The 12,472-nt window shown below is 44.7% G+C and overlaps 1 protein-coding gene across 4 annotated transcripts in view; it reads right to left on the bottom strand.

Annotated features, from left to right (window-relative positions):
• Positions 1 to 5,203: 5,203 nt before the first annotated feature.
• RNF32 (ring finger protein 32) overlaps positions 5,204 to 12,472 on the bottom strand; it is a 49,927-nt gene continuing 42,658 nt past the window's right edge. For 2 of the 4 annotated variants that reach the window (XM_035723170.1, XM_027572948.2), the window contains 2 exons: positions 7,918 to 8,085; positions 5,204 to 7,223 (listed from right to left, as the gene is read on the bottom strand). In XM_035723170.1, coding sequence (XP_035579063.1) covers positions 6,972 to 7,223; positions 7,918 to 8,085 — 420 coding nt within the window. In that variant the 3' untranslated portion in view covers positions 5,204 to 6,971. The remainder of the gene's footprint in view (positions 7,224 to 7,917; positions 8,086 to 12,472) is intronic. The other 2 variants (XM_027572947.2, XM_027572946.2) reach the window with 2 other exon arrangements.

Here is a 12,472-nt window from a genome sequence, read left to right as displayed (position 1 = left end):
CATTTTAGAGAAGTTAGATGTATGTCTACACCCCTGCAGAAAGCAGAAAGCAAGCATGGGATCGGGTTCAGGACACACTACTCTCACATGTGGCTCATTGGTATATTGAATATTTTAAGCTGAAGGGCTTTGAGGTTTACTCTTCTTCCCTAAACCAGGTCCAAGATCCTCTTGAGAGGTGTCCTCCCTGTACCCAGAGGAAAGGAGCATCCTCACCTCAAGGAATCCTAACCGGCCTTGCTGAGTTCCCCAGCTTCCACACTTACCTCCCATTCCTTAACCTATCGTATTTCCCACAACTGCCTCCTCTTCATCAGATGCAGTGGAAAGTAGGTCTGTGTCTTTGGGTCTTCACCTCTTTATGAAGCCTCCCGTGTCAGCTAAAACTTCTACTAAATATATTTGTGTGCTTTTCTCCTGTTAAGCAGTCTTGGTCAGTTTAATTTTAAGACCCAGCCAGGGATCTAAGAGGGTCAAGGAAGACTTTCTTCCCCTCTGCTGTCTTAATACAGTTCATATTTTTGTCTTGATCCAAGATGGATCCAAACAAACAACTGCTCTTGCTACCGAATTGTTGGCTACTGATCAGCTCTGCTAAAATTAAATTATTTGGGGTGGGTATTTCCCAGCTTTAACAATCACATCCACTAAGTTACTTTGGATTATCTTAGTGAGTGGTTTTAGAAAAGTATATTAAGAAATAGCGTTATTCAAAGCCAGTTATGCTGTGGATGCTTTACTCGGATGTCATTGTGGTCATCCGTCTAAAAGATAACTTTCCAAGCCCAGAATATCTTGGTTACATTGTAGGGCGTTGATCTTCATGGCCTCCCTCCCCAGCATGTCTGTGTGGTATGTACATGGCAAGCAAGTGGCCTGGGGGCTGTGCTCAACTCAAACATGTGATTTTGCCAGTTCAACATTTAAAAAATTTAGTCAACGTTAATGAATCACAAAAATTCCACAATACCATAGCAAATTTAGCTAAAAGCTCTAACTTCAGTGTCTTTTTTTAAATTGAAATATAGTTGTCATACAATATTCCATTAGTTTCAGGTGCATAACATAATGAGTTAACATACCTATATATATTGAGAAATGATCACCACCACACAATTACACATCTTTTTTTTCTGGTGATGAGAACTTGTAAGATTTACTCTCAGCAGCTTTCAAATATGCGATACAGTGTTGTTAACCACCGTTGCCATGCTGTACATGACATCAGCGGGACTTACTTTATAACTGGAAGTTTGAACCTTTGATCACTTTCACCCATGTCGCCCACTCCCCACTCCCCACTTTAGGCAACCATCAATCTGTGTTCTCTGTATCTATGAATTTCGTTTTTTATTTTTTAGATTCTACATATAAGAGAGATCATATGGTATTTGTCTTTCTCTGACTTACTTCATTTAGCAGAATGCCTTTGAGGTCCATCCATGTCCCAAATGGCAGGATTTCCCTTTTATGTAGCTGCGTAATATTTCAGTGTATATGTATGCCACATTTATTTATCCATTCATCTATCGATGGGCACTTGGGTTATTTCCATATCTTGGCTATTGTAAATAATCCACAGTGAACACAAGGGTGCTAATATCTTTTTGGATTAGTGTTTTCATTTTCTTTGGATAAATACACAGAAGTGGAATTGCTAAATCATACGGTAGCTCTATTTTTAACTTTTTGAGCAACCTCCATACTGTTTTCCACAGTGGCTACACCAGTTTGCATTCCCACCAACGGCACATCTTTTCATGTGCCTTTTGGCCATCTGTAGGTCTTTGGGAAGATGTCTATTCAGATTTGCCCATTTCTAAATTGGATTATTTATTTTGCTATTAGGTTGTATGAGTTCTTTATATATTGGGAGATTAACCCTGTAGCAGGTATATGATTTGTACACATTTTCTCCCATTCAGTAGGTTGCCCTTTCATTTTATTGATTATGGGTTTTTTTTGTTTTGTTTTTTTGTTTTTGTTGTTTTTGCTGTGTGGAAGCTTTTTTGTTTGATGCAGTCCTGCTTGTTTGATTTTGCTTTTGTTGCCTTTGCTGTTGGTGTCAAATGCAAAAAGTCATCGCCAAGACTAATGTCAAAGAGCTTACCATCTATGCAGTCTTCTAGGAATTTTATGGTTTCAGGTCTTAGGTTCGAGTCTTTAATCCATTTTGAGTTGATTTGTGTGTATGGTAAGTTAGTGGTCCAGTTTCATTCTTCAGCACGTGGCTGTCCAGTTTCCCAGCACCAATTGTTGAAGAGAATGTTCTTTCCCCATTGCATATTTTTTGTCTCCTTTGTCATAAATTAATTGACCATATACGAATGGTGTGTTTGTTTCTGGGCTGTCTTTTACACTGATCTGTTCCTATGCCAATACCATATTGCTGTCAGTGTCAAGATTAAGCATCCTTTTTTTTTTTTCAAAGATTTTATTTACTTGACAGAGACACAGCGAGAGAGGGAACACAAGCAGGGGGAGTGGGAGAGGGAGAAGCAGGCTTCCCACCGAGCAGGGAGCCCGATGTGGGGCTTGATCCCAGGACCCTGGGACCATGACCTGAGCCGGAGACAGACGCTTAACGACTGAGCCACCCAGGTGCCCCAAGATTAAGCATCTTTTGATTGAGAGATATTCTTTGGAAGTATTAGAAAATCTGGCAACATTAAGTTCCATATTTTGGAATCATGGCAATAATAACTGCTTTCTTCACTAATCTGTTACCTGCTTGGCTGCAAAAGCCATTTGAGTTTGCCTAGTTTGCTAGAATAAGAGATCAGATCCACCTATTGTTTGTTTGTATTTTTGTTAAAAACATTTTTTGAGTATAGTTGACACACAATGTTACATTAGTTTCAGGTGCACAACATCAGCTACTATCTGTCACCATCGTATCATGGACTCTATTCCCTATGCTGCGTTATTTATTTATTTTAAATGGAAATTCTGGTGCTGCTAGTGGCTCACCTCAGAGAAAGTCTGGACAGCTCTGTCTCCAGTACCCTTCATAGGCTTTCAGCTTTTCCAGGAAGTAGTTAACTATATTTAACATGCTGTTGTCTATTGAGATATGTCAGTTTATATGCAGATTGTCTTGTATGAAAGAAGCAAGCAGTCCTGGTACTTACTAGGGGGTAAATTTGAAACTGTTAACCAGTATTTATCAAAACAGCACTAGAAATGATTTCCCATCAGAATTACGTGAAGTACACACAGTCACCCTTACAGATATTATGGACAGGCAAGCCAGGTGCACCACAGAGACCATCCCAGAAGACTGCACCAGAGTGAGCTTCACAGAAACTGCCATCGTTGACTATGGTGTGGCCATCATACTGAGGAACATTTTACAAAATCTGTCCCATGAAACTCACCACTGCATATCTGAAGGGACACCCAAGGGAGCACCATTTTGTTGTGTCATATAATTTTGTCTTTATGGTAAAAGTCATGTTTGAGGATGAGCAGTGGTTGTCCATGAGGTGGGAATACGCACCCGTGTGAATGGCATGCTCCCCTGCAGCAGGGTCTGGACCCCTTGGTGCTAAAGGGCAGCCTGGAAGCATATGGCCTTGGCATGAGCACTCAGCGGATCTGAAGGGGCAGTGGCAAGAAGATGTCAGCTCACTGACTCCTCACAATTCTCTTGAAATGAGACCTGTAGGGTGCTCCTCCATGGCCACCCCAATTACCAATTCAAAGAACAGAAGAGAGGAGACACTTCTCAAAAAAAAAGAGTAGTCGTTCTTTTCTGAACACCTGCCTTATTTTTAACTCGTGGACAGGACAGGATGCTCTGTGTAGCAGACATGAGTGTCCATTTTGGGTCCACTACTGGGAAGCTCAGAACCGAACATACATTGCTCCCAAAGCAAGCGCACGTGGGTGTTTGTGCCGTGTAGCTCAGCCTCCCTCCTTCCCCTCTTTGTTTCCACTCTTGTTGCTTTCTCTTCTTTGGTCCTACCTGAGTTGGTGCTTTCTTGTATTCATCAGAACTCTTTGGTTGCAGGTGCCAGAAACCAAATTCACAAAGCTCAGGGAACATACCTGGATGTTACTCACAGTTTGGAGCCGAGCCCAGCTGAGCCCACTGCAGACCAGCCAGCCCCCATCCAACAAACAGGAAATAAGTGCTTGTTGTTGCAAACATTACTACAGCAATAGGACTGATTAATCCTCTTCCCTGATCCCAAGAATTTACTAATCAGAATGGTAATAAACCAGTTACCCAACCACTGGGAAAGTAAACATGATTACGATGATGGATTTAAGTAGAATCACAGAATTTTCCTTTCCCACGTCCTCCACTGATGCCCCACTTTTTGGGGCCCCAACTTTTTCTTGGCCAGTGACCCAGTTTTTATACAAGAGACCTGAGGCTGTGCTATGATCGTGTGGAAGTCTGCATGGTTTTTGTGACTTGACTGAAAATGTGTTGTCATTGTCAAACTGTCCAGAGAAGTGGCTACTCCACTGAAGTCCTTGTTCATTGTTCTGCGGTTGAGACTTGGGTCTCTCCAAGCCTTTGATGGGAATGCCATTCCAGAAGGCTTTTCAATAAGAAAATGACCTGATTTACATTGATTGTCACAGCTGCCTGAGACTCATCCCCGAGCACTCATGAGATTTTCACTGCCCCCATCCCCAGTGAGGACCAATTCCAGATGCCATCCCCACTGATTTTCCTGGGTGTCTGTTGCCTACAACTCACTAATTCCTATGTCAAGCAAAGTACTTGGCACAAGAGCAGAAATGGATTCTGCCCCCTTAAGCAGGAAGAAAGTTTACTGGAAGGATACGTAGCAGCACAGATTATCAGTGGGAAAGCTTGAGAAATGGGTTCAGAAGGAAGGCAGGAATGCAGGGAGTCTGGGCAGCAAGACCCAGGTCATGGTTCCCAGGAACAAGTGTTGGGATGTGGCCGCACACGGGGGTCAGTGGACTCTGTCACATCACATGAGTGACCCATGCAACCTTGGACTCTCCCTCCAGGTTCCAAGATTGGGGCAGTAGAATCAGACGCCCAGGCGTTGGTCACACGGCTCTGCTCTCCTGTCAGGGCACGGAGAGAGAAACGTCTGCCTCATTGGCCTTCTGCATGGACGTCTGAGGTCTGTGAGCAGCTTCCCTCTGCTGCCTCAGGAGAGAAGTGCTTACTTCTTGTTCAGAGCACTCTGAGTTACAGCTGCCCCCCACCTCTACACCCCCCCATCCATAGTCCTGAGCAGATGATCCTCCTGACGGGTCATCAGAAGACCAGTAGTATAACTTGATGCTGCATCGCAGGGCCGACATCATTCACCTTCCTTCACCTTGTCTTGTAGGCATTTTATCTTACAACTTCATCATCACCAGAAGGTAAGTACAGCACAAGAAGATATTTGGAGAGAGAGACCATGTTCACCTGACTTTTATTAGAGTATGTTGTTCTATTTATCATTATTGTTAATTCCTTACTGCAGCCTAATTTATAAATTGATCTTTATCATAGGTATGTATGTATAGGAGAAAATGTAGTAGAAAAATAGGGTTTGGTCCCCATATGCAGTTTTCTGCATCCACTGGGGGTCTTGGAACACATCTCCTATGGATGAAGGGGGACGATTGTAACAAATTTTGGGCAAATTTTTCTTGTCCAAATTTTGCAATGGGATATTCCATCATTTAAGAAATGAGCACAGCCCAATATATGTGTATGTATTCATAAATGATATGTGTGTATACAGCTGTTTATAAATAAAACATATCAGACCAGCATTTGAAAAGGATGAGATTAAAAAAAAATAGGAATACATATTTTACTTCTTTCCATAAGATATCAGGCTTGCCCTACACCCTTGACATGCATGTACCTGGGCTTGGTGACCTGCGTCTTTTTCCTCCCGGGTTCTCACTCACTGGCTCTGCCCCATCGTTAGCTGTGGCTGAAGGAATGTGCACCCGTTTGCCCAAGCATGGGCCATAGAACATCTCTGCTCTTCCGCAGCAATGAGAACACCCACAGACTCAGGGCAGAGGAGCCACTTAGAGCAACCCCTCAGCCCCTCAGCCCTCAGCCCATTGCCTATGGGCTGTGGGGCTCAGAAAGGACGGTTTTCCCTCTGAGCCACTGAAAGGTGGGGCCTTACCTGCTACAGCAGCTAGGCACCTGACCTACACAACTGTCCTTTGTTACTGTAAACAACCAAGCTCCCAGGAAGAGTAAACCAGAGTCAGATGCTTCCCATCAAAGTGGTTTCATGCATTTCTTCTTCACGTACAAGCTAAAATAGTATGGCTCTAAGTCATTAAAATGTGATTTGCCATCTTCTGATGTTGAATACCACTGAATATTTTATTTTTATACTTTGGGTTTACATATTTGAAGTGCTGAAGTATAATAGTAATTTATCCCATAGAAATAAAGCAATTACTACAAAACAAATGTTAGGAATGGCAGAGGGCCCAAGACAACTTGAAGACTGTTTTTAGGTTACCAGCTTGTCGGTCAGACACCAGGTATATCTAGGTAAGCGTGTACACGGGGGAGCATGGGAACAGTGTGCTGCGACCGTCCTGGCAGGTCCCCCAGCTGCCAGTTAGGACCACGTGGAAATAGGCCAGTTAATCAGACGACCGTGAAAGAGAGTGATCCTGCTGTTTGGAGCAATCCCAACTGATCAGCTAGAAGCATAGCAAGTCACTAAATTATAGAACCTCTGAAACTCAAGTTTTTATCCATTCCTCACTTATTTCAACTGATTAAACTCATCAATTTAAAAATTTTTATAAACTAAAGACTAAAACTGGATAGGTTGTCAGCTTTTAAAATATATTTAGGGTTCCTATGTACAACTAAGAGTATATTTCATTGGAGAGCAGATTACACTGTAGCACTTAACCCCAAACTCATACAGCTGGTACAAGATTGAGGTAAATCCGCCCCCCACCACCGCCTGGGAATGATAGAATTTTTCCTGACTGTGAATTCAGCATTTAAGAATTTTCTTTTGATAGCCAGAGCGGCAGAGGGGACAAGCATGGAAAGGAGAGCTGTCCCCCAGTGAGAACTCCTCCAGAGCAAGGAGACACGTGTGGTGGAACACATGTGAGCAGGGCAGGAGGGCTCTTTCCCGGGAAGCCTGGCTGCAGCGCGTCTCCGATGGGTCCTGGTGACCATCACTGCTGGCTGGCAGCGGGGTGAGGCAGATGGGGCACTCAGAGGTCTCCGGGTGCAGAGCCTGCGGCACAGGAGAGGACGTGAGCTGTCGTGTGTAGGTAGCAGCTCTGTCATGATGGAAAGCTTCCTAAACTTAAGTGAGAACTGTATATACCAAGAGACATGGACCTTCTAGAAATGAGGTTTCATCCTGTGTTACAATAACACTAATTGTACATACACTGTTAGTCCTGTGGAAAATGGAAAGGGAGAGTAACCTGCCTGTGACAAGCAGTTTTAAAACAAAAATGCTTTATAAAATGCTGAACACTAATGATACAGATTTCCTTTTAGTTGAGCAATAGAGAGTGGTCTTTTTCAAGATCCTTGACCTTACATAGCTGCTAAACTTCTTTATAAATTTTCGTATTTTAATGATTTCTTAAGTAAGTTTTTCCTCTGTTGAATTCTGAGTCTCCCCTTTTCCCGAGGTACTACAGATGCCAGAGGAGGGCAGGCTAGGGCTTGAAAGAAGACCAGGCAGCTAACGCGTGGGGTGGTCTTTTCCCTTTGGTGTTTTCATTATTCACAAAAAGGCGTCATCAAAGCAGTGTCCATTGGAAGGGCCTTGGCCTCCCCCCAGCCTGGATGACAAAGGTTCAGGGTACATGCACAGCCAGGGCAGAAGGGTCTGCACCACAGGGTCCCCGAGTCTCCACTCTAATGTCACCCAGACTCCTGGGGGCTGCTGCTTCCAGTGAGTGACCCACGCCTACCTGGATCTGGATCTTCTCCCAGTCGTCTTCTGTGAGCTCACGGCCACACCTGTCCTCCAGCTGCTGAAGAACACTTCGGTTTGTGGCCAGGCAGTGGTCGATTTCCCAGAAGAGGTCCTCTATGTCTGTGTTGTAGGAGCACAGTATGCGGTGATTGATCTCTGTGAACTGGACAGGACACAGGAGGCAGTGCATTAACATGCCCCCGGGGGGGGGGGGAGTGTTCTACCTGTAGGTGCAAGGGAAGCACCTTCTTGAGTCCTGACCACCTTTTTTACTAACTTTCCTCAGGTCTCTACCTTTGAAGAAGACTTTTTGGGGAAACAGACATATGCATATTTACGTAATAGCCATGTCCAGATAGTTGATGCAAAGAGATTCAAAAGGTCCACCTGGTTTAAGTCTTGGTGGTTGTTAACAAGGAATACATTGTAATTAAAAGTTGAGAGCTAATAAAAGGGAAAGGGAAGTGGAGAGGAGAAAGGGATTATCACCCCGCTGTGGCAGCATGGATTCTGATCTGTAGGCAGGGCGCTCACTGCGCGCGGCCACAGTGCCCCTGAGCTCTTGCCCGGCCAGGGAACCAGCACTCTTCCTGCCCCTTGCTTGCCAGCTGGCTTCCCAGTGTGGTTGCAGACTATGAACGACCATCTTAGCGTGACCATAAAAAAAAAAAAAGGAAATCTAAGATTATCCCCTCTTTTAAACTAGTTATTCATTCTGCTTTTCTCAGCAAAGCCCTAAAATCATAACTTGAAAACTCCCATTGCCTAAGGACCTTAAAAATCCCTTTATGGGAGGTAATCAATTTATGGACACTTGTATGGCCCCTTGCTATAGAACACATCTTTAGGACTTATTTTAAAATTGTTTCCCTTGCCAGTCTACCATAATGGAGGCATTATGGTAGGCAAACTTTAAAAAGTTTGCTTCAAAAGTACTGTCCTTAAATAGAGTTCTCTAATGCCCTCCCCCCCGCCCCCGCTCAGTTCTTTTTATAAAGTACTACTTTTTTTTTATAAAGTACTTCATTTTTTTTTTATATAAAAGGATTTAGAGAAACACAGTGATCTCAGGCAAACGATTCAGCTGGTTGTGGGATGGTGTGCTTTCCCTCCTGATGACACAAGCTGGAATTGCCAGAGTGAGGCAGAGTTACTACAGACTCTCGGCTACAGCGCAGGGGTTTGCAGTGAGAATTCGCTCATATCTGATTAGCAAAGTGGAACATGCCTACATCATGTAGAAGTCACAGTTGCTAACTGCAAAGTAGCTTCATATGGCACCCTTCACTCTCTTTTCGTCCCCCAGACTCTGTTTGGTCTGTGCTCTGATTTGGAAATACTTACTGTGTGATTCTCCCTGGTTTCTCCAAAGATGCTATCGCTTCTTTTCAAAAAGGAAAAGGTCCTACAATTATTGGTTTATTAGAAATTTAACACATCTAAATCTTTAGTAGGGGTTTTATTAAGACAGTTATTGTTTTGTTAGTGTCTTGGTTACAGTTCTACAGGTTTTAGATGGTTTGCCCATCTTGCCATAAGTCCTGCACGAACAGGAACAAACACGTTAGAAGCAATGCCTAGATAGAAAAGTGATTTTGTGATTACAAAGGGCTTCAAGAGTCCAGAAGTCAGTCTCCTTAGATGGGCTTGGAAGGAAGAATAGTTTCATGGTTTTCAATTAGTTTGTAAAGATCTGGATTATCAGAGAGAAGGCAATCATAGTTGAGGAATTCTTTTGAGAAGACTGGAAACAGCTAGGGCATTGGGTGGGGGCAGAGCGAATGGCTTTTATGAAAGAGTTTTTGGGAAGAACCCTCAGCACTGTTGGTGGGAATGTAGATTGGGACAGCAGTTGTGGAAAACAGTATAGAGATTTCTCAAAAAATTGGAACTACTATATGATCTAATAGTTGAGTACTGGGTATTTGCCCAGAAAACACTAATTTGAAAAGATACATGCATTGTTTATGTTTACTATGGCATTGTTTATAGTAGCCAAGATATGGAAGCAGCCCAAGTGTCCATCCATAGATAAATGGATAAGGAAGATGTGGTACACACACGCACACACACACACACACACAGGAATATTACACAGCCATAAAAAGGATGAGATTGTGCCATTTGAGACAACACGGATGGACCCAGAGGCTATTATGCTAAGTGAGATAAGTCAGACAGATAGACAGATTTCACATGATTCTACTTATATGAGGAATCTAAAACCAATCAGACACACAAGCACAGAGCAGAAACAGACCCATAAATACAGAGAACAAACTGGTGGCCGCCCGAGGGAAGGAGGGTGGGGAGATGGGCAAAGTGGGTGAAGGGCTGGGGGAGAGACAGGCTTCCAGTTACGGACGGACGAGTCCCGGGGATGAAAGGCGCAGCAGAGGGAATCTGGGCCCTGGTGGGGTAACAGTGTCGTGTGCTGACGGATGGGGGCGCACTTGTGGTGAGCACAGCGTGCTGTATAGACCTGTGAGTCACTCGGTTGCACACCTGAAACTAATGGAACATTGTGTGTCAACTATATTCAAATTAAAAAAAGTTTTGGGATGGACTGTATTACTTTTCTTTATCTTCTCAAAATAGTGTGATACACTTAGAAAAACTCCTTTAAATATCATTGTTTTTAGAACTTTCTAAATGTAAGAGCTAGTTACTCTAGATCATCCCTGTCCAAAAGAAATGTAATATGAGCCACATCTGTAATCCTAAAACCTGTAGAAGCCACATTAAAAAAAATTTTAAAGGTGAAATTAATTTTAATATTTTACTTTACCCAACATATCCAAAATATTATCATTTCAAAATATGTCAACTGAATAAACTATGAATGAGATATTTTGTTCTTTTTTTCCTGTCAAGTCTTTGAGATCCTGTGTGTCTCTAGCCTGTTTCGATTTGGACTGGCCTCACTTCAAGGACTCGACAGGCACCTGCGGCTTGTGGCTGGTGGCTCATGCGAACATTACTGCATAGATGCGGATCGTCGGAGAATGCCCATAGCGCCCGAGGCACGGAGACCTCGCTCAGCCGGGGCCGCACCAGGGGCTCCTTTGCTGAACGTCTGAAGACTGATGTAAAGCTACGGAACCATCCGTTCCGAGGGCTGTCGTGGCTGTCACCTTCTTACTCTCGCTGGTCCTTTCCCAGCACGGAGCTCTCTACAGAAGTCGGCATCGCGTCCAGAAACACCACAGTCCCATTCCTCCCCTGCTAGGTGGGGCCACGTGACATAGCCGTTCCAAACGGAGGTGGGGTCTCCGGCCTGGGCACACAGTCTCTGCCCCCCCAGGGACGGCACAGCAAAAGGCTGCAGGGGACAGTGCCCGCATCCTACAGGGTGGCATGCTGCCCTCGTGGGTGGGACCAAAGCTGCTACTTTGAGTCACTGGAATTGGGGGGTCGTTTGCTCCAGCAGTTAGAAGTGTCCTGACTGAGTGATCACACCTGTCTCATGTTGCTGGGCTTGGTGATGTGAACGAAACCTCTCAGAACTCAGAGACAATTAGAGAGTGGTGATGATGTAGGACTTCCCAGCTCTCAAGCGTTCTAGTCTACGGGACAGCTCTCATGTGTGTGTTTTGTTTGTTTGTTTTTATGTGGACCCAGCTGGCAGAATAGAGTATGTAAGTCCCCTCCAGAGCTCCTGCTCCAAGGCCAGACCCCAGAAGGTGCCTTCAGGGATGAAGTGTACCCTTCCGCTTCTTACTCCCCTAAGAAGACGTGGACACGCACAGGAAGGGAGGGCAGCTGTGGTGAGTGTGCCCTTGCTGGCCTTTGTCCCCGGCTGCTGCAGGTTGACTGCTGGGTTTCAGGGAAAGGCGATGCTGGGACATGACAGGCGCCCACGTGGCTGGTGGTTGGGGTTTTAATGGTGTGTGTGGGGATCTTCCAGGCACCTGTGTTTTGGGGTTTGTTTGCAATTGTTTTTTAGCCATACAGATGCCCCCCAACTTAGAGTAGTTTGACTCGCAGTTTTTCGACCTCACGATGGTGCGAAAGCGATACACACTCAGCAGAAACCGTGCTCCAAGTTCTGAATGTGGCTCTCTTCCCGGGCTAGCGATACGCGGTTTCGTGGTCTGATCCACCCCCCGTGATGCCGGGCGGGGGCCGCAGCTCCCAGCCGCCACGCGATCACGAGGGGCCACGGCCGATACACCGACAGCCGTCTGCACCCACACAGCCGGCCCGGCCCTCACTCTCAGGACAGCGTGCCGTGCATTCCAGGAGATATTCGACACTTTACTGTCAAATAGGCTTCGTGTTACAGGACTTTGCCCAACTGTGGGCTAGTGTGAGCGCTCTGAGCACACTTAAAGTGGGCTGGGCTACACTGTGATGTTTGCTAGGTTAGGTGTGTGAAATGCATTTTTGACTTAATGATATTTTTGATTTATGATGGGCTTTATCAGGACCTAGTGCCATCCTAAGTCAAGGAACATTTGTATTTAGAGGCTTGGAGGAAGATGCTCTTCTGTTATGAATCAAATTCTATTTCACGCTGACCCTAATTGTAATTGCCAGGCAGCTGGAGC

Source organism: Zalophus californianus, chromosome 12 (genome assembly GCF_009762305.2).
Source record: "Zalophus californianus isolate mZalCal1 chromosome 12, mZalCal1.pri.v2, whole genome shotgun sequence".
In the NCBI taxonomy this organism is placed as follows: Eukaryota; Metazoa; Chordata; class Mammalia; order Carnivora; family Otariidae; genus Zalophus; species Zalophus californianus.
The sequence above is the reverse complement of the archived record's forward strand: the minus strand, read 5'-3'. Positions and strand labels throughout refer to the sequence as shown.